We start from the raw sequence: 23,303 nt of genomic DNA on the forward strand, positions 1-23,303 counted from the left end.
CCGGCTGGCAGCCATTAGAATATTTTTGCAGCTGTGTTACGTGTGATTTTGCAGCTGTCTCTGCTGTGGTGTGAAAGCGATAAGAAGCAAGAGTGCTGCTGAGTGGTATAGCCGGAGCAAGAGCTGATTCCCTGACACACAAGAGAACATCTGAACTGTGATAATTCCAATACCATACCATTGTATCCATGGTACCACACAAAGAAGGCTCCCAGAGCTCCTTAATACATATATAAATAATAAATCATAATAATGAAGTTCAGACATGCATGTATTCCTTCTTGGATGTGTATATGGAATATACTACATGTTATTTCTACAGTATGTTTGTGTCATGTATAAATGTTATTTCTGTGTTTGTGTTATAGATATATTATTATTTTTCGCCGCCTTTCTGTTACTGTCTGTGCTGCTTGCAAAGGCACTTTTATGTGTACACTCTGTATAATGGCATGCATCGTAGGGGCTTCCTGTAATTTTTGGAACTGCGTGCGGATTACATGTGATTCAGAATCAGTCCCTGTGTTTCATGTGTATATATCATCACTGCTTCTATGGGTCACATGTACATGTTACTATTCTGTGATTGTGTCATGCATATAGTGTATGTTATTACTGTAAGAAAAATGATAGGGGATTTCCTTGTGGGCGTACAAGCTGCCGTTCTATAGTCAATTAACCAAAATGGATATCACTAAAATCCAAAAATATAAATGACAAAAATAGAAACAGGAATAGACCATAAACAGCGCTAGAAAACAGAAATATATACACAGTGCTGATACGTCCCATGTGACGTCATGGTTGCAAGATGTTAATTCATAACTCCGCCATTGAATGATTCCATGAAGTTCACTCAGTCAGTTGATATGTGAAGAAATAAAAATATAAAAAAAAAAACGATGTGTAGTCATTTTTTTCAATAAGACAAATGTGTTTTTCCAATACATATAATGGAGTACCCCACTCACAAAGGGGTTGGGGTATATCTGAACATCAAGGTATCTTTTTCCCAACTTGTGGTGTAGTATTATATAAGTCTAGGGAGTGCATACCCCAACTCACAATTTAGGAGAGGCACGTACTCCTATCAAGGTATCTTTTAAGGTAACTCAATATAGCGTACCCAAACTCACAAAGAATGTAGAGATACATGGTCTATAAAGGCATCTTTGTGGCCCAGTAGAAGGTGCGCACCCGAACTCACATCAGACACAAGGGATCAAGCATTGAAAGGTATCTTTTAGAGCCAAATAGATATTGCGTACCCCAACTCACTTCATTTATGATGGTTGAACTCTCATAAAGGTTTCTTTATATACAAGATTCCTGTGTATTCCTCAATGGATTCCCCTCCAAAATAATAGTTTGTCTCAGGGCCAGGAAATTAATTTTTGAATGCAGTAGAAAAAAATAATAATACACAGTACAAGAATATCCAAAAAATCGTTGGGGTATGTCACAATACAAAAATAAAAAAGTTCATCCAAAGTTGTTGCAGTAAAAGAATTCCACAAAATACTAAAATGCACATGAAAAGAAGTCCATAAAAATTATAAAAGGATATCAATGCGTTTCGGTCATTAAGACCTTTCTCAAGATATGTTTAGTGATGTGAGGAGCTGGATATGTGTGTGTGTGTCATTCGTATGTTATTTCTATGTGTTTCATGTGTATGTTATTTATTTTTATTTTGCATGCATACAGTATACAGTATGCATAGGCAAATACAGAGGGGGTTCCGGTTGCCTGGCAACCCCCCTCCCCAGCCCACACCACAATATAAATAGTAATATAATGGAATTTTACTAGTGCTGCATGTTCTTCTCAGTATCACAGATTAAATAATCAGCATTACCTGTGGATCTGTTAACATGTGTCAGGTTATAAATACACTTGTGCACCAACTAGGAGATCTGGAAAACATGCACTGTTAGAGGTGCACTGCAGAGCAGTGCTAGGTTCTTCTGCTGTTCCCCTAGTCTCCCGGACTTGCCCCAATGCTCTGGATTGGTGTCCACATCTGAAATAAAAACATTCAGCTCAGGCAGGATGACCCTACTGCAGCACCTCATGGCTTACTGTGATCGCTGCTCCTGTATATGCTGGAATATTGGCACACAATACACTTTGGATGACGCATATTAAAGCTGGATAAGTGCTAATTATGCCCTCTGCATGGGCTGACCACACCCACTCTAAAATCAATTATTTGGAAACCCCCCTCTAGAAATTCTGCGTTTGACACTGGTATTTTTTTCCTGTGTATATTGCATGTTATTCTTGTCTTTATTCTCTCAATATATAATCTTAATCTAATAAAAATTAAATCAGTACTTATTAATGCTTTCTAATAAACCTTATGGCTGTATTTTTTATTTACAGCTATGATTAGCAATGACTGTAATGATTAGCCGAAGCTTTTCTCTGCACTAGGGATATATTATACACTCTTGAGTTTTGTTGTAGTGAAATCACAAAAGGACATCTCTGGTTGGATGGTACTACAGAGAAAGTCTACTGTAAAGGGCCCTGTATGCCCTATCAAGTAGCTGAAGAGATTCGAGGGGAATCTCTGGCAGACTTGATAGACTGAGATGAAAAGGATTCATACATTGTTACAATGGGATCTGTTTAAAGTCCCCCATATGTTCCTTGAGAGAATTGATGTATAGGTGCATATAATTGTGATATAAGTGAGGGAGGTGCAGTCATACCCTCTATGGCACCTGCCACACTTACATGACACTGTCTCAACACACACATCACTGGTTATACCTCCTCCACTTCTTACATAAGGCCCTTGTTAATATACAGCCCCAGGTCCATATGGCTTTTAACCGGCCCTGATTGCAGTGTAATAAGGAGACAGTAGGCATTTAATAAGCCTGTCGGAATATAAACCTCCAGGGTGTGTCAACATACATTTAGCAGCAGTGGTTAAATCGTTAGTAGGCTGTGGCTTAGTTATGGCATGTTTCTGTACTCTGGCCTATCAGGGTGTCTTGGGTATGTTGGGGGTGTAATTTGGTGTTTTATAATATTGTTTCTATGACTAGGAGGTCTCTTGCTTCTTCACACCCACCCTCCCCTTTTTCTGGTTTGGTTAGTTGTTGGCTTTCTTTTTTCGGTACTATATTGTTGGGTGATCACAAGTTATCAGCAGCCAGTAGCTACTAGGGGGCACATAATTTGTAATAGTGGACTGTCCTGTTTCAAACATGGGTGCCCACTACGTTATCGGTGTCATTAGTGCACTCCCCTATACGGAAAACGTAAGTGTTCTGTAGTGCAGGATAACATTGTCTTGTGATTACATGTGATCACCAGACAATAGCTAGTAGCAGATCCAGATTAAGACTCCATGGGGCCCTAGGCAAGATACTGGATTGGAGTCCCCCATCAGATCAATACTTCCCCCTATTAATTTACCCTTACATGCCATAAAACCCTCACTTACAACCATTAGAGCTCTATACATGACCATAAGATACACCCACGTCATCAGACCACTCCACATGCTACTCCCTTAACTAGTTAAGTGGCGAATGAACACATAGGGGTTCGAACACAGCCGCATCTGTGTTATTATGCTAATGCAGCTACCATGTCTTTCCATGGTGTAGATCAGTGCGACCGATTGTACAAGGACTGAGACACCCACTGTCAGCATCCATAGAAGTTGAAATACATCTTGTTGCGTATTTAGATGTACAACCAGTCACACCATGGAAACTTGCATGAGCCCTATGGCAGGTGCAGCTTCTCTGTCTGAATGTGGCCTCCTACATAATGTGAGCAGTTCAGCGGCTTTGTAGCTAACTCTCTGTGACACGTCCACAAAATGCCTCCAACACTCTTATAAGATGCATCACTGTGTGTCTGTTTAGCCACCCCTCTGTAACCTCCCAGTCACCAGGAATACCCCTAATGTTTCTGATACCATGTGTTCAAGTCTGTACTGTGACTTTGTATGTACAAAATCAGGAAACGTGCAGATGAAAAACATTGCTCCATTGCGTCCCGCTCAGAATCAGCCCCATAATGAGAGTTTATAGTGCTTGCTATCTATTGGATGAAGCAAATGGGTGTTAACAGGACATCAAGTGTTTACTTAAGTGTCACCAGACCCTAATTACTGTAAATACAATTAATTTTAAAAGGTGAATTAAAAAGTTAATTGAAAAGAGAAGCTGCATGTAATTTCTTCTAGTGGGAATTCAGTAAATCCTGGCAAACTGCTGCTTAATGTAACTCTCATCAGTTATAAGGTGATACCAGGAAAGCAGTGTTATTGGTGCTAATGCTCCAGTAAAGTGTAAGACGTAGGGGTCTATTCATTATCCCTTAATTTCGAGAAACATAGGTGAAGATTAACATTTCATCTTCTTTTCTAGACATGAAGTATCGGGTCATTCATCATGAAGGTAATACAGGAGATATCATAGATATCTCCTGCATACCTTTCAGACCCGATTTGTCCCTCTGTGATAGTATGGGGACGTAAATTCATCAAGCATTCACAGCGGGTACCTATGCCATCTTCAGATGGCATTGGTTCCCAGACCCCTGCTCCTCCTTATGGGAAGGCGGTCCAGGATGTGAAAAAGGACACTTTCAGATGCCTCTATCACTGTCCAGATCCCTCTGCAGGATGTTGGTATCTATGTATGCATGCGTAAACCCAACTAACACATGTTCATTAAAACTACCAAAGTAGAAGTGTTAGAGATCGCAGGCAGGGGTGTATCTAGGGTTCACGCATCCCTGGCAAAGTAAGGGACTGGCGCCACCCACCCTTGTGCCAACAGCACCAAATGACCAGGAACTAATGCCCAGATACTTATGAGTTCGCATTGGGCAAGAAGATAGCCAGGTGTCAGGACCAGCTACTCGTACCCGTGATCTCCCACCATGCTCACTGTCACCTTGGCCAGGTTGTCCTCATTGCTGATCACACTGTTGTGCATCCCAGAGCCCGGACCTGACAGCGGCATGGACTGTCCCTCCAGCAGCCAGAAGGCAGCTTTGCATATGGCCATGTCTTCATTGGCTTCACCACAATCATGAAGGCAAAGTGTCAGAGGCAGCCCTGTCCATGTCTATCACCTGCATGTCCAGTTGCAGGATCTGCTCCTCCCAGGACTCAGTGACCAGTGGCTTGTAGGCGATCCTCAGCTTTGTCACATCCTGCTGGGAGGAGTTGATGGGTGCTTTCTGGTCATCGGTGCTGACTGTAGATATGCCCCTTGCCTTCCACCAGCATAGGTAAGTAGTTCCTGTTAGGAGAAGGCTGCAGGGATGTGTTGGTAGCAGAGCCCTGTGCAAGAGAAGCTGTGGAATCCCATGCCCTGCCTGGGGATTGCTTTCAGCAGGTGCTCATTCCCGGTTAAGCAACAGGTGCCGGGCAGCAAGGGCATATCTACCCTCTGGCCATGGCCAGCGCCCCCCTCCTTGTTTGGTGCCCCTAGTGAGTGACATCCTAGACAATGAGGAGAAACTCCTCTGATTGCGGGGGCAGCTGATATTCGGATCAGTTGTCCCCATGGGATCTGGTCACATGTTTAAAAGCTACCATGTTGACATTCATAATGTCGACACTACAGTGTGGTTCAACATGTCTACAGGGACCATGTTAACATACTTAGAATGTCAACATGATCATAACGCATCTGAAATTCTCTCCATGTCATCTTGAAAAATGTCAACATTCTCAGAATGTTGACATGTAGGGTTTGGCGCCCTGTTGGGAAGGTTAAGGATAGGCTACAGAGGGGGGAGCTTAGGGTTAGGCATTAGGGGGAGGAATAGGAGTTGAAATTAGGGGGGAAATAATAAATGGAATGTCACTCAGTCATAGGGCCATCAGGACCCAAAAGATGACGCTAGAAACACCTCGGGAAAAAAAAAAAAAGTTTTTCATGAATTGCACCTTTTCATTGAAAATCTTTATTCCTCTAAAACTTTTCTTCAGTCTTTGAAATTGTCCTTTTGTTTATTTCAGTGTGTTTTATTTCACTGTGGATCATGGCTGCTAGTTGGCATCAGATAGCTTTTGGTTGTCAACCATTTGAAATGTGTTTTCATCTCAATATCCCCTTCCTAAATGCTTATCTCCAAATGGAGAAACATCACTCATTCTTGACTTGTAACTGAGGTAAACTGACACATTATAGCCTTTTTAGTTTACGTATTCCAAAAACAATTCAATTCAGGTATGGTCACCTCTCAATTCAGGTATGGTCAGATAAAGAAGATATCATTAATGTATAAAAGCCATAGAGCCAAGTTTGCACCAAAGGGATTATTGTTGTAATATTCTAATTCTCATCACATATGATGGTGCAAGCTTGGTACCCATGACCATCCCTTGTAATTATAATTTGAACTCCACAAATAAGTTGTAGCAGTTGTGATTGCAAACAGATGTCATGCTTTCAATACTAAAGTCTTCTTGCTTAACAACCTTGGGAGTGTATGATAGAGGTATAGATGAATAAGATATCTGTTTTACCCATGACAAATCCTACTTTCTATTTAAATCTTTCAGTATTTGAATAATGTGGAGAGTGTTTTGTACAGCATGTAGCATATTTTTGCTCTCTAGTGAGAGTTTCCATTGCAGAATTACTAAATGACTGAGACAATATAAATTATGTACACCCCTTTTGATAGGGAATACAAAGTGCTTTGATGTACTGTACGAGAGATTTTTTACAAATTGTTTACTGACCAATCCTTGGTGTATTTCACAGATAATGGCAGCAGTAGTACAATCAAGGGGGCGCCCATAGTGCATCAAAAGATAAATTTAATAAGCAGTTTAAAAAAACAAAAGTCAAGTATGTGTACCATCGGATATATATATATATATATATGGCACCCGATGGAGCAATTGAATTGTTGCTTTGTTTGGGCATGCACGGATGCTGGCGCTAACATATCGACTCGCAGCCCCCCCGAGCTGCCTATTAGAAATGACCGAAAAGTGACTCCTTTCAGCACTAAAACTGGACTTTTCTCTGGAGTGACAATGTCCTGTCATTTTGACAGCCTGCTAACTAGTACATTATAAAATATAACTTATGATGCAGATAAACAAGAGATTTTTTGATTGAACAAAAATTTTATTAGGGATGACACAACATTGAAAAAACATAATAGATACATATGGTATTTTCATACAGGATACATCATATAATTGAAATCATTTAATAAGTGTGTGCTGGTACAATATATATATATATATATATATATATATTTATATATATATATATATATTTTTTTTTTTTTTTTTTTCTCCAGGATAAATTATGCTAAGGTTTTGTAAACTAAAAAGGACCGTCAGCTGTGCATGTATGCCGCGCTCACTTTCTGCCATTGCTATAATGAAAGTGTCACATTATTTATGAAGACATAGTTGAATGCTTTGGCAAAGGAAGCTAGTGGTGCCTTAAAGCACCAAACTAGTAAACACCACAATGCCAATAAGAGTAAAAAGCGAAGCACTTTTCAATGATACTACAGACTCAAGAAACTACAATAAAGGACAACATACGTGATACGTAACTGTATTAGATATGTCTGTAAAGGACACTGAAAAAAAAAAGGTTTGCAGCAGTTCTTCAGTTTTAAGACTTAAAACCATGTGGGTATTGTTCACTCTGCTCTCATTACTATAAAGTTACTAGTAACATCTTCTGCAATGCAGCAATTCAATACAATATAGACTCAGTGCACAGAAGTTTAAGGTTTGTATGCTGAAAAAAAATCAAAACTTAGTCCCACTTAACAAATCACAATATACATAACTGTGTTAAAGTGAAAGAGTTTTACTTCCAATATGCTCAGCATCAGTGTAATGCAAAGTGTTTTATTAGTCAGTCACTCATTATGTCTGAGGAAAGGGATAAAAGTGGGTCACTATCAAACTGTAGACATGAAGATTATAAACCTAGGAATAAACTTGGTAGAAATCCTGTGGGCACTCATAGTGTTACTTCTGTCTGTAGAAGCATACATTGCTGGATAATATTACATATAGATAGAAGAGCATAGCAGTGCAATTAAAAGAAATACATTTCACTGTTGAGGTTGCATTACAGCCATGGTCATAATTCTCTTCATGTTTTCCTAAAGTTTCATTTCACTTGTGTACCAGAAACAAATCTTCACCTAAAAGTGTTCACATAACCATTGCTCCGAAAAAGCACACACAAACCATTGGTTGCATACAGGTAAACAACATGGACTTTGTCAGTAGATTATAGCTTCCTTCTTGCTTTCATGCTGCGTTGTTTCTCATAGGTTCACCAAGCTTTATCTGGGATGGGCATCAGTCTTTAACAGTTAACAAGGCGGCTTCAATTGTACCTGTCTTCTCAGAAGATTGATAAACCCAAATATTAAACATCCATCATTCAACACCTTTGTGTCTTAAATTAAATTACTCTAATTTACGAGTAAAATTCTCTGGCAAAAGTCCCTTGTATGTGTCAGTATCTTTGTACTGTTGCCAGTCCAATTCCCTAATACCAGTAAGCCATCCAGCCTCCTGTAAGAGAAAAAGATTATTATTAAATGGGCCATTTTTTATATTGAATCCAATCCATTCATTGGATAAACAAGTGGGCTACTAACTATTATAGAACTATTTATTTCTTTATAAGAAAGGATAACCTGCTGCTGCTAATGTCATCTAGTACAGTTTAAAGATATACAGGTATGGTATTGCTTATTATGGTAAAGCCATCATTAAGAAAGACCAACTTAATATTTGATATATAGGTAATGTAATGTTATGACAAAAGACTGTAGTACCTGATCATTCAGAGCTGCAGAGCTGATAACCAAAACAATGTCCCCTCTCTTAAGGTTGAGTTCGTCATCATTTGCTGCTTCAAAATCATGTAGCACTTCAGCCTGCAAGTATATATAGTACAATGATGCTAATTACTAGATCACAACATCAGGAAGTATCCAGACTCTGAATTAGTTGACATTTTCATAAAGTCGAATTAAATGCTTTGCTATATGTAAAGATATATATTCTTGATAATAGCTAATCAGTTTGTCTCAATGAACACCAATATACTGTATCAATATGTAAAATGCTAGAGAACACTAAAAGGACTTAAATTGTAAGATTGTTACTGTTAAGAGGTATGATGTTCATATAAAACAAATAATTTCATTGAATCACAGCCGACTGCATCAATAAAATAGGAAATGTCATAAATTATGCAGCCAAAAAGCTACACAAAACAATACTCCATGCGTCAATCATTAAGCGAATAAAGAGGATCTGTGTGAATTATGGTTTGTTCACAAAAATAAACACTTATAATAAATGAACTATGGTCCTATATCTGTAGCATCAGGAGAACTGTAGGCAATAGATACTTTAAGCCTTAAGATTGTTGTATTCTATATAAAAGATATAGCAAATGGCAATATAAAATAAAATTTGACCTTGTACAGGAAGCCAGAAGGGATCTCCTGGGATGTGCTACTCCCAGATGTTGGGAGTTGCTCAGTGTCATTGACGGTGCCTTCTTCCTGCACAACTGATGTCTCCTGGACGGCATCAAATTCATCTTTATCTTCAATAGCATTTTTGGCATGTGTGATAGCACTATCTTCATATTCATCTTCATCTTCATGGTTAGATGCTGGTTCTATCACAACTGATGGTATGCATGTAATGTCCTGATGGAAAAATGATAGTATTTATGCTGAAAGTAATACACACCTTTGCATTAAACAGAACTAGACATGTACAGTAAATGTTACATGAACCAATTTAAAATGATAAATCTTTCAATAATAAATAATCATGGCATAGTCTGTATTTAGGTGGCCATAAAATAAGTATGTTATACCTTTTTTATATTGTAATTTCAAATACTTTGCTTATTTTCATGCCTAAATGATACAATTAAGAATCATTTTCATTTAGCACCTATGCAGGAGAATATGTGTCTGGCCATTCTATGGTCTGAATTTCCTCAGACTATTGTGTGTGATATATAATAGCACATTATTTGCTGCACTTCCCATATGCATGGGAAACAAAGCTAAAATGTCAGTACAAAACACAGTATGATTCTCAATTACATCCCACCCTCCCTCCATAATTTCAACTTTACCCATTGTCTACAGTACTAATTTGACTTGTTTGATTCATTATACCACTTTAATACATACAATGGGCGGGATGGACTATGATGAAAATTGCGGTCAAACCTCCGAAAATGCAGTTTATGGATGTTTGCCAGCATTTCCCATATGCACCAAGCACCAGATAGCAAAGCTTTCCGGAGTTTGGAACGTATAGGCAATGCCATCTATAGATGATGTTTCCTAATAGAAGCCTATGGGCCAATAGGATCCCCCCAAGGGTCCCCCAAGGATGCACATGCACAAAGGGACTCCCAGTTCATAAACCCGGAAGTCCCCACACCGTAATGGGCAGCATTACTAAACGTCGGTATGCATGCGATCATTGGCAGGATCAACCAAAATGTAAGGCTTGATGCAACCCGCCCAGGATGTCGGATATGGTTCCTTATTAGATTAATATGTCTCCGTGTCTGGCTAGCCAGATATCAATCTCAACGGCCAAATTAATTTTCTGCCATTTTTAAAAAATTGTTGGCGAACTTGGCTTTTGAAACCCAATGAAGATCACCGCACATCACTGGCAGTTTGCTTTTCAAGTTTTCAAGCTGCTGTGTATTAAAAAAACCTAACGTTTTTGGATTCCAAAGTCGGCAGCAATATGAAACAAGTTTGAACTCACTGCCAAAATTGGATTCTATTATATTCCATCCGCACATATGATAGTAAATCAATGGCTGTCTAGACCGTTGCTAGACCCTGCAAGGCCTTAACTCTGGACCAGTCCCCGTGCGCTAACCAGCAATGCCTCTCAGTGACCTCTGGTGCTGACGTGCTGGAGACTTCACAAGGACATCGGGTGCTGGGTGTACACTGGAGCTGGAGTAAGTAAGCTGCAGAGTGCACAGAGGGCAGTGAACACAAAGATCCTAGGCTGACTACTGGGATGTAGGCTGAAGGGGGAACAAATTAATGGCCAGATGAGGCAATGAGGGTGAGAGAGAACATACAGCTGATGGTGGAAGGGGATGGGCAGAGAGCATATACAGATGAGAGCGGTAGAGGAGAGCACATACAGTAGAGGCGGGGAGCACATACAGATGAAGGGGATCATATACAGATGAGAGAGGGGGGAACAAATATAGATGAGAGAGGGGGAGGGAAAGAGTACATATAGATGAGGATAGGAGGGGGAAGAAAACACATACAAATGAGAAGTCCTGCTGCATTCCGTGTGAAATCGCAGCTGCCATCGCATTAGCCTCCATCTCTGAATCAGATCTTTAGTAAACGTTAATTGGGTTAGCTGCAATGTGGTTTGAAATGAGTGAAAAATACTACAGGGCCTGAGTCAGAGATAGATGCTAATGCGATCGCAGGTGCTTACCTGTGTGAATATCGTTAACACTGACGCACATCGAGCGGCCATCTTGCCTTTGCGGCAGGTCTGACCATCCGCAGACTCAGCAGCAGGGCCAGCTCCAGGTGTTGCCGCGCACTGTTCGGAAAGGAACTCCGACGTCGTCTCAACTTGCGTGGGGGCAAAGGGGGCATTACCTAATTACCATAGGCCATGCCCCCTAAGTGACGCTAATTGGGGGAGTGCCTGTATGGCACACCTCCCATTTAACATTAGGCTGGGGGCGAGCCCAGCACTCCTTCAGTAGCTGGGCTGCCCCCAGCCCTCTCCCTGCATGAATGAACAACTCTTCTCCGGGGCCGGCGCGGTGGGGGTGCCCAACCTCCCGACCACCGGCGGGACACTTCAGCCTGCGGGTGGAACAGTGGGGCAGTGGCCGAAAAACGGGACTGTCCCGCTGACTATCGGGATGGTTAGGAGGGGTGCACCCTCTATCGGGTGGCGCGCCTGTTCGATCGCACTGGTCGAACATGCTTCGAGCCGGTCCTGCTTAGCAGCTCTCCTGACACGCAGAGAGCTCTCATGCTGCGTAGGAGATCGCAAGGGCTAATTTACGCATGCCCATGTAACAGCATCCACATGGTCAGACACGCCTGCGTTTTTCGGACCACCCACCATTACCTCCCACAAACGCTGACTACCTGTTGCTTTGTGAATGAGTTCTCTGTGCATGCGTAATCACAAGTCTATTGCAGCGCGTGCACAGTACAGCTAACACAGCAAAAAATAGCTCAATCTGCATAAAAATCACCTTGGCGTATGTCTCGGAATCAGTCCCACAATCAATATGTAACTAGTCCTAAAGATCCACCAATATGTCTTACCTGAGTTACATCAGTATCTTTTTCATGATCCACTTCTGTTTCTTTTTCTTCTTCTTCTGCAGCACTTGGAAGAGGTTCATCAAGTTTTTCTTCTTTAGTCTCAGGTTCTGTCTGAAAAAGGGCAGAACCATTACATACAGTATGTTTCATCCCTAGCACAACGCACACTTAATATAAAGTTATTGCTGAGCCCATCACTCCAGGGTGTATTTACATTAAAGTGCTGTCTAATGTTGCAGCTGGCCAGAGCCCTGACTATGAATGATAAAGTTCCAAAATATATATCACTCAGATTTTATACAGTACTGCTCAAATTTACTACTAGTAAATCTAGAACTATCAGCATTGACCGGATCTGCTGATATGACCTATTTGATATTGTTCATATAAAATAGGAAGATGTCCCATAGTGCCATCAGCTTAGAACTGGCAGAAACCAGTGGGATCGAGGTACACCCATTTACTGTTCGGAGAAGTCTAGCCAGAAGTGGTCTTCAAGGAAGAATTGCGGCCAAAAAGAGATACCTTCGATGTGGAAACAAGGCCAAGCGACTCAACTATGCATGAAAACATAGGAAATGGGGTGCAGAAAAATGGCAGCAGGTGCTCTGGACTGATGAGTCAAAATTTTAAATATTTGGCTGTAACAGAAGGCAGTTTTTAGGGCTGGAGAGCGGTACAGTAATGAGTGTCTGCAGGCAACAGTGAAGCATGGTAGATGTTCCTTGCAAGTTTGGGTCTGCATTTCAGTAAATGGAGTTGGGGCTTCGGTAAGGATTAATGGTGTCCTCAATGCTGAAAAATACAGGCAATACCATCAGGGAGGCGTCTAATTGGCTCCAAATGTATTCTGCAGCAGGACAATGACCCCAAACATACAGCCAATATCATTAAGAACAATCTTCAGCGTAAAGAAGAACAAGGAGTCCTAGAAGTGATGATTTGGCACCCTCTGAGCCCCCCCAGCACGGCGCAAAGCCAGGGGGGCGCGATCAGTGTGATCGCTCCCCCGCACAGGCATAGGAGACTGTTGTGGCTGCTGCTCAGCAGCCACGAGCAGTCTCCAACTGCAGCTCAGCACACGCTGTGTGCTGGGCTGCTGTGAGGGGGGCAGCGGCACCGGACCCGGGCCCCCGCCGGGCCCCTCAGGGATCCCGGGCCCCGGTAATCTGTACCCACTCCCCCCCCCTCTCGGCGCTCCTGGGCAGGGGTGGGGAACCTTTTTTCCACCGAGGGCCATTTTGATATATATAACATTATTTGCGGGCCTGGTGCAGGCCACGCCCCCTCCGTGTGACATCACACGGAGGAGTCACAATCACTGGTGATTACAGAAATGCCCGAAGCATCCTGAGGATGCTCCGGGGAGCTGTAAGGGCAGCGCTGTGATCGTGTGAAGCGTCCTAAGGAAGCTCCTGGTGGCACTACTGCATAGATTCTAGCTGCAGGGTACCATTCTAGATGAGGCTAGCAGAAAAAAGCTCAGAGGGCCAGACCAAATGATTCCGAGGGCCTTAAATGGCCCCCGGGCCTGAGGTTCCCCATCCCTGCACTAGGGGAGGGTTAGGGTTAGCCTGGGGGAGGGGGGTTACGGTTAGGCTGCGGGAAAGGTGGTTTTGAGTTAGGGGGCAGAGATGGTGGTAGGTTACATCGGCACCCAGCGCCGTCCTGTGTTCCCCCTTTATGATCTGTGTCTTTGTCACCTTTACCATCTGTACCTCTGATCCTTTTACCATGTGTGCCTCTGCCTCCTATCATTTACCATTTGAGCCTCTGCCCATTCATGTCTCTGCCCCTTTACATATGTGGTTGAGTAGCCTGTTTTAATTGTACTCTTCCCTACATATTCTGATAGCAGCCCTGCCAAAGCAGATAGTGTGGCAAGCACTAATATATGCATGCCCATGTAACAGCATCCAAATGGAAAAAAAAGAAAAAAAAGCTCTATCTCTGGAGAAAACTCACATTTTCACTTGCTACAGTATATACAGTATATAGCTTTTTTGCCATATAGCCCCATTACCAGTTTTACACGTTTAGTTGTTTAAAAAGCAATATAAATGTAATCCTTTGCCAAACTTTAGCATACTGTATAGTACTTTAGAAATGGAGCTTTAAAAATAAATGTCAAATAAATGAAAATAAAATATAAAACCAGCAGGATTCTATGTTAATAGGGCGGACACATACCTTGCTGTCCTCTGTGTCAGCTTCATCAGCTGTCTTGATTTCTTCAGGTTCAGTAGTTTCCTTCAAAGGAAGGATATAATATAATAATAGTGTCAGACATGAATAATAAAAGGATTTTGTGACAATGAACTGAAATATGGATTAATGGCTAGTATGTTTTCAAAGTACTTGGCCACATAACCAGCCATCATCCAAAGTATATTAAGAGGAGGCCTTTACAAATAGTAATGAAACATTTAATATGCCTGTGACTGTACCCATTTATAGTCATTATAGTTATTTAGGTTTGACCACCAAGTGGCTTCATGCACATTCAATATGGTGTAAACAAGATATAAGATTATAACTGACTGATGGGGTCCTCTTACCATGCTTGTCAATTGAAAAGTCTCACTAAAATTACAAAGTCTCTTTTTTTCTTTGCAAGCAATATTTCATACAGAAGGGACAGCCCATTTACTTAGTGATGGGTTTTCATAGCCGACGCTTGTCAGTGGTTCTGACCGTGGGATTTAAAAAGGCAGTAATATTAAACACTCCAGGTTTTTATTTAATACTATTGCCCTATTAATCACTCCACAAATTGCCTACAGCTGTATGTACCCCACAGAAATGTACTACTTTGGTTTTGCCACTAGACCATTGAGTGGCTTGAGCATCCAATTTATGAATATAAAGCTACATGACCAGAAACGTAAGAAAATCATATTTTAACTATCACTGCCTAGTGTGACATCTGCCATAAACAGCACCACATCATTGTGCAAGACCGAGACAGAAGGCTGATGATATCCCAAACCTCCTAATACTGATTGATGACTCCCTAGCATGATTGCCATCAGTAAAGGTACCCATACATCAGCGACGGATTGCTGCGATCCTGCGATGCTGCAACCCAGCATCACAGAAATCCAACATGTTGGATTTTCCCGATATGACGATCGCGATCAAAAAATTATCGTGATTGTCTAATCGGGGACATTTAACATGTAAAATTTCAGCGATCCTGCAACAGATCTCTGAACATTGATGGCCGCCGGTCGGCATTTCCGACCGGCGGATCGGCATTTCTGCTTCCATCGCAACATCGTGACGATCCGTCACAGATGTATGGTACCTTAAGTTTTCAACAAAACAAAAAAATAGTAAATATATTTTGTCAGTGCTTATTATAAAAGTATTCATGTAACATCACAGAATTAGGTTGAACCAGTCTCTAAGGCAGTGGTTTCTAGGCGTAAATAAATTGCATTAATGTTTTTTCTTTTAATTAATTTCCTGTTAATTTTAAATATCAATTTATACTACTAAGGAATAGTTCCACTCCAAGCAAGTAGATGAGGCAGACTAACGTAGTTTGTGAAGTGTCCGTCTCACCATGGTAAAACATTTAGGCCCATATTCAATTTGATTCGCACCCACGATACTTTTTCACCTGCCGGACTTTTCGCCTATATCGCGTGTTTTGGGTGCGAAAACTTTTCACACGCGTACCCACGATTCCCCGTATTCAATTTGAAAGTAGGCGAAAACACATCCCGGCGAAACTTGAACAGATGGAAAGTCCTCTCCAAAATGAGGTAATCAGCCTGACACCTCCCAAAAGATGCACTGTCATTGGGGATCACTATGGATACCCCCGAATTGGCCTGCTGAAGGTATTTTGGGATTTTAAATGGTCTCAATAAGTGCTGTTTTATGTATTTGCATAAGGGGTGAAGAATAGCATTTAGCAGGGTTTTTTTTGTGAAATTAAGTAGTCCCATCAAATTTAGGGTACCTAAAAATAGGGGATAGCATATTTTAAATTTAAAAATCGTAAAAAATCCACCTTCCGCAAGCACATGCAAACTTAAAAACACCTGGGGCATACTTGGGAACCCCCCAGGAGTCGATTTCACTCGTTTTTAAGTGTGTCCCCCAACTTTGGTCTTTTTCGCCCCCAAATTGAAAGTACTTTTTATCTTTGGCGGACTGTCTTAAGCCGGCACGTGGGTTCCCACAACTTTGCACATCAAAACCCCAATTCTGCACTTTTTTCCGCCTGCTATTCATAGGCGAAACTTTTTCGCCGGGTCCATTGCATTGACTTTCAGCATCGGCGAAAAGTATTTGAAATTGAATACGGTGAAACTTTTCCGCCTAGCGAAATGACAGCATCAGCGATACTTTTTTGGCAAAACTGACATTTCGCTCCAAATTGAATACGGCCCTTAGAGGTAATTCAGAGGTGCGTGCTAACTGCAGGCAATGCTGATATGCAGGTAGTTGGCCGATGTTGGAAGTACTGCACATGAGTCTGAGTTACACTGTGCATGTCCCGATGGTTACTGCATGGAGACGCAGATAGAATTTTGATGAAAGAGCTGTGGATGTCAGTGGGCATTCCTGGGAGGTACCTGGGGGTGGCTAGCCAGGCGCAGGTGTATCGCTAACTGTGATTGCATCCAAGAACGCAGTAGTGCGGTACTCAGGATGCCATGTTCACACAGAGAAATTGCACCTGCGGATTAGTGCCGCTGCAAGAATCTGAATCAGCCCCGGAGTTTCCCATTGATAGGAAATAAGATACTTAACTATTACAGATACCTTTCAGCATGGTACTGGTTATGATTATTTTCAGGCAATAGAGGTCTGTACAGTATGTGCTGACTTTATTTCTGCATTTGTTATCTAATCTCCTATACTGATTGGAATGGTTGTACATGATTAAGTAAATGGTAATATAGCTTATATATAGTGCCTAGAGTTAGATTTTTAATTATCCCAAGCAGTGGTGGCTCCAGTGGTGGGGCTGCAGCACAGTCCAAAATTCAACTAGGGGATGCCCACCAACTGCCATCCCAAAATGCTGCCAAACATCGCCGGCCAGGACTCACTAACTCCCATATTTGAATTTTGGACTGAGCTGCAGCCCCACCTCTGGAGCAGCCATTGATCCCAACTCATAGGTTTCCTTTATTATACAAGTGTTTACTATCAAAGTTAGGTAAATGCTTTTCAATTAAAGGGCCATTAAACCTTCAGGAGAGTTAGTTTTGTTAATGTCCACTATTCAAAACATCTCCATTTCTATCCCATTCTGACTTTGTGCAGGACGTTCCCACACACATTTCTGGCCAAACCCTTTCCCCGTTACTATCACACAAGACTGTTGTTGGAGACAGACTTTTTCAATCTTCTTTTTTTTTTTAAAGCATAAAGTATAATATGTAATATTATTAATATTGTTACATTTTTATCATTTTCAAAAGGCACATTTCCAAGACATGCACAAGAGAGAATGTTCAGAATTAGGCAACAAATTACAAAAATGTTAAATAGCTAGTAAACGTATGTAAGTGAAACAATGTTTTTTTATTTGTTTTATGTGTTTTGCCAGAACAAAAAGCACCTATTGCACTTTGGTGATTCTGTTCATATCTGCATAACAAGATGCTCAGTTCATTATCATTACCAAATTCAATACAAAAGTGTATTAGTACGTAGTGCGTAATAAAAATCAGAAGAGTTATAAAAAGTGCTGAGGGCATGCGCAGTGGGTACCACAATGTAGCCATGCAGATGAGTCTTGAAAATCAAAACTGTTTGCTACTTTCTTGTGTGTCATTGCACAGAGGAGATGTCCTGTATGTTACTGCAAGTCGGGTCTGACTCCGTGTTGTATGCTATTGCTGCCTCAGCTGCGATTTTTTCCGGCTGTGGATGTGCGAAAATATTCTAATAGAACAGCCTCCGGCACTTATACTGAGGCACCCACCAGAGCTATCGCAGCTGTCTGCAACTGCGTACACATATGCAGCATTGGACGGAGATCATGCAAACATCGACTCCTTCAGTGAGTCTATGCTTACTCAGAGCGACCATTTATAACTGAGACGCCGAAGGCCTGTTTAATGCATACAGGATCGCAGGTGCAGGTTCCACGTTGCCTTCCTCAAAGGCTCCATGACTACTAATCACACTGCAAATAAAGACTCGTAACCTGTGACTACGGTAATGTACCTGCGACTATGCATGCACAGTGGCAAAAAAATCATTCCAATTGCAAAAACATCGGCATTGCATACAACTCTGAATGAGACCCGTCATTGCTACCATAGGATCTGGCCACTTAGGAAGGAATATCTCAGCTAATGTAAGAGCACAGTGATGGCGGACTACAAATTCAGCGACAAGACAAAACAGTATAACAGGTGGGTAGCAAACACCATATTATTGTCTCATTACCTGGTCATTCTGTGATATCCCGAATTGCAGTCTACTCTTTGCTGCACTATAACTTCACAATGTAATTTACTGCATAAAAGGTGAGGAGTTTCATTAACCAAGTTATGTTGCTCTATAGCAAAAGCCAATCCTATTGCTGGTCAATGTAGGCAAGCAAATGGTTGGGAGTGATAGAAAAAGCAGAGCCAACATCATATTTAAGTTAGTGGGTCACTTCAATTTCTACTGTTAATTGGTATATGCATATGTGTCAATCATTACCCTTACACATTTCAGGTTCATGGTCAGGGGCATGACTAGGGATCTGAAGGCCCCATAGCAAAAGTTTGTAAGGGCCCCTATGTACCATCCAAAGGTGAAAAATGTACAAATGGCTATAGCTGTTATATTTCTATTGTCATTTATCATGCATTTATCCAGTCTCACATAAAGCAAAGGACAAACTGATTGTGCTGGAGATGTGATGGAGATGTAAAGCCATGGAAACAAATTGGGATGGAATATGATGGAATGGAGTATATGAGCGGATATTTCTTCTACAGTAACTCACCATTGTCTTTTCTACTAGTTCAGTTTGCTCCTCAACGTTAGTGTCCTGAACAGGAACATCTGAGATAGACTGTACCTCCTCAGCCTTGGTTTCCACAGGAGCAGCTACATCTGACTCCACCTTATTTTGTCACAATATAAAATAAGTACTAACTGAATTATAGTATAATTAGTATTAACCCTTCTATGTACGAGACAATATTGAAGACAGTTATTTAGAAATCCTATATTATTGTAGCCCCTGTGATGTAAATATGTTGTGATTTTTAAGAGTACCTAGCACAGTGTAACTAGTGACTCGTAATGTAAGGCGCAAAAGACCCTATTACTACACTTACAAACATTAACAAGAACAACTATTTCTAAAATTATATGATTTGGCAAGGCTGTATACCAGTAGTAAAACATTTTTATTACAACTAATTATAGTGATACTGTACATCCTGTGGAGAGTACTGTAACACCCTAACTCACCAAATTGTGTTATTTACAAAACTGTAATGTACTGTATAGACTTTATACTATAGAGTTCCACTAGTGTTGCATTTTGCATGCACTTGCAGAAAAGAATACAAGGACATTATATATTAAGATATTTCAATTTCCTGCAATATATGATTTAAAAAAAAATAGGTAACTTACCATCACTTCACTGCCACTTTGTTCTGATTGCATTGTGACGAGGGACGTGGGATCTTCAGGCTAGAAATACACAAATCCTCATAGAGTTAGTCAAAAACACAAAAAACAAACTTTCACTTTGTTATGTGAATATTGATACAATGAAAGGAACACTATGTTCAGTAATGATCCCGGTGACAGTGATGGAACTTACAGCACATCTATAATCCATTCTGGTGCTATTTCAATACTACTCATTTCTGTCTCCTATTTATACAGTAGACTCCATTTTTTTATTTATTTTTGACAGATGATAAAAAATATCTACAGAGAGAAACAAGTAGCTATTGAGATGACTATTTACTAAGGATTAAGGACCATTTTAGAGTGCATGGTCCCTGAACACTTTGAATAAACAATTACATTCACACTTTGGGGCTCCAGTGGAGTTGAAGCTACGTCTGTGTATTTGTGCACCATATGCATTCTGTACTGCACATGGAATACATACAAAATAAACATACACATTCCTCCATATGCAGATTCTCTCACATCTTATACATATGGCTCCCTATAACTGGAGAGGGGGAAGGACCTGGCAAGTGTATACAGAGGTTGTGTTTGCGTAATTGCGACTGAGGAAGACCTGGCAGTGTACACATATATTCTTGCCAGGTGGTGTATCTTCTGCAGGTGCTGGAGGGCTGATGCCACGAGGCACAATGATGATGACAAATGGAGAAATGAGTGAGCCGTCTCTGACTGGCTGATTGTGCTTTGCCCCCTTTCTCTAAAATGACCTAATTAGTGTGGCTACTATCTATATAAATAAATAAAAACAAACGTCCTGACTCACTAACTCATCAACACCCAACCAAAACCCCTGGACCTAAAAACATGTAATTCAGGGGTGTATATGCCTTCTATGACGTAGGCACCCACTAAGCAGGGATTTTTTTTTATTATTCGACCCATTAAGGAGGTGAAAAGTGATAAAATGTTTCCTCTTGACCAAGGTGATTGCATACCTCCCAACATGACCCTCTCCCGGAGGAACACAATGCTCTGGTCCTGGACTTCCCTGGTAATTTATGATTGGTGACGACTCCAGAGGTGGGGCTGCAGCACAGTCCAAAATTCAAATAGGGGAGTAACACCAACTGCCAGTGAGTCCCAGCCAGTGATGTTTGGCAGAGTGTGAAATGACAGTTGGTGTGGCTCCCCTATTTGAATTTTGAACTGCGCTGCAGCCCCAGCTCTTACCAGGGAAGTCCAGGACCAGAGCATTGTGTCATGTTGGGAGGTATGTGATTGGGTGACAAAGAAACATGTCCCAAGTGTTGTGGGCCTGTAAGCTCATTGTCTGGGTGGAGTGGCGGCTTCAGAGGTGGGGCTGCAGCGCTGTCCAATATTCAAATAGGGGAGCCACACCAACTGCCAGTGATGTTTGGCAGCAATTGAGGTGACAGTTGGTGTGGCTCCCCTTATTGAAGATTGCACTGTGCTGCAGCCCCACCTCTGAAGCCGCCACTGCTAAGGACATTACACGCTAACTAGGTTTTTTCCATTTGAATACCCCACTTGCTTTGTATTTGGATTTTTCATTTTCTCAAAACATAGCAATTGAGTTTTTGAATGTGAAAGGAGAGATGGTGCCTTACACCATGGTCCCCATCACAGGAGACAGAGCTTGTCTGACACTCAGCTAATGGCTAGGGAGGTGGGAGAATTAATTGTAAGGCACTTGGTGGACAACTGGGAGGAGTTCTCCATCATGTCCCACGACAGTAAGGCCACATTGTTTTTTAAGGATGTATACTGTATATACACTTTTTTTATTGGAGTATTTTCAACCAGTGTCTTTGTATTATGTGTTTTATTTTAATGTAAAGTTTACTTATCAGTATTGAAGTTGATAACACGCCTTTGTAAGAAATGTGTTTCTGGTTGTTTTTGCTCTTAATGCCAATAAAATGCCAATAAAGAGGTATGAAATGAACTAAACATATAAAGATGTGTACACATACATTTAGCCTCCTTGCACATTAATAGTATGTTCTGTACAAGCAGCTTATGCTGATTAAAATGATATTCAGCATGCCTATATTCTGTGCGTGACTGCGGCTGTATATGCATGCAAAATTACAGTGTCACATCCGCTGACACTGAAACGTAGGCATGCAGTCACATCCGCTGACACTGAAACGTAGGCATGCAGTCACATCCGCTGACACTGAAACGTAGGCATGCAGTCACATCCGCTGACACTGAAACGTAGGCATGCAGTCACATCCGCTGACACTGAAACGTAGGCATGCAGTCACATCCGCTGACACTGAAACGTAGGCATGCAGTCACATCCGCTGACACTGAAACGTGGGCATGCAGTCACATCCACTGACACTGAAACGTAGGCATGCAGTCACATCCGCTGACACTGAAACGTAGGTATGCAGTCACATCCGCTGACACTGAAACGTAGGCATGCAGTCACATCCGCTGACACTGAAACGTAGGCATGCAGTCACATCCGCTGACACTGAAACGTAGGCATGCAGTCACATCCGCTGACACTGAAACGTAGGCATGCAGTCACATCCGCTGACACTGAAACGTAGGCATGCAGCTACACCAGCAGTCACGCACAGAATACAGGGAAGCTGCATATCATTTTAATCAGCATAAACTGCTTGTGTGTCCTATTCACATCCATCGCTTTACGAATAAGACGCATTTTAAGGGAAAAAGTCGCACAGCGCTCACACGTTATGTGTAATGCAACTTGTAGAGCACAGAGAATAGATGTATGTGGTCACATCTGTAAGTTAAGATGAAATGAAGGAAATGGAAATATCTAAGGTCTACCTGGGTGAAACCAGGTAAATCAGTTAGTATTATATAAAATCATAGCTGTTTATACGCAAATTACAGTTACAAGCATGAAAGAAAACTGCAGTCTGATTTTGAGAGGGATAAACATCAGATGTGGGTATTTTATTTAATATGTAAAAAGATTTTGTATTTACGTTGGTGTTCAATTAGATTTTATATGCAAAATGCAGCAATCATATTTATAAATATTCTCTATTACGTATGTGACACTTCATTTCAATATAAAATTAAAGCTCATTTAGAGATGGACGCAACCACACCACAAATGTGTAAGTGTATGTCTGTATTAGGATTGTGGTGTGTCTCTGTAGGACTTTTGTGTATACCAACTAGTTGGCTGGTTGGAACGATAATTGTTTAGTAACTGGCCATCTTTAGATTGGATCTTACAGAAGTCTTTAGCTGGCCATACACCAGAACAATATTATTCCAAAGAGCCAATTAGTTGGCTGGTTGGA

At 41.2% G+C, this 23,303-nt stretch overlaps 1 protein-coding gene across 1 annotated transcript in view; it reads right to left on the reverse strand.

The window, feature by feature from the left end:
* Nucleotides 1-7,189: 7,189 nt before the first annotated feature.
* The window catches only part of AMPH (amphiphysin), a 289,944-nt gene continuing 273,830 nt past the window's right edge, over nucleotides 7,190-23,303 (reverse strand). Inside the window, exons 18-24 of the mRNA XM_088478141.1 lie at nucleotides 19,975-20,034; nucleotides 19,334-19,453; nucleotides 14,554-14,613; nucleotides 12,364-12,474; nucleotides 9,472-9,708; nucleotides 8,821-8,922; nucleotides 7,190-8,554 (exon numbers count right to left, since the gene is read on the reverse strand). Coding sequence (XP_088334267.1) covers nucleotides 8,447-8,554; nucleotides 8,821-8,922; nucleotides 9,472-9,708; nucleotides 12,364-12,474; nucleotides 14,554-14,613; nucleotides 19,334-19,453; nucleotides 19,975-20,034 — 798 coding nt within the window. The 3' untranslated portion in view covers nucleotides 7,190-8,446. The remainder of the gene's footprint in view (nucleotides 8,555-8,820; nucleotides 8,923-9,471; nucleotides 9,709-12,363; nucleotides 12,475-14,553; nucleotides 14,614-19,333; nucleotides 19,454-19,974; nucleotides 20,035-23,303) is intronic.

Source organism: Taudactylus pleione, unplaced genomic scaffold, assembly GCF_031769625.1.
Source record: "Taudactylus pleione unplaced genomic scaffold, aTauple2 ptg000208l, whole genome shotgun sequence".
Classification (NCBI taxonomy): Eukaryota; Metazoa; Chordata; class Amphibia; order Anura; family Myobatrachidae; genus Taudactylus; species Taudactylus pleione.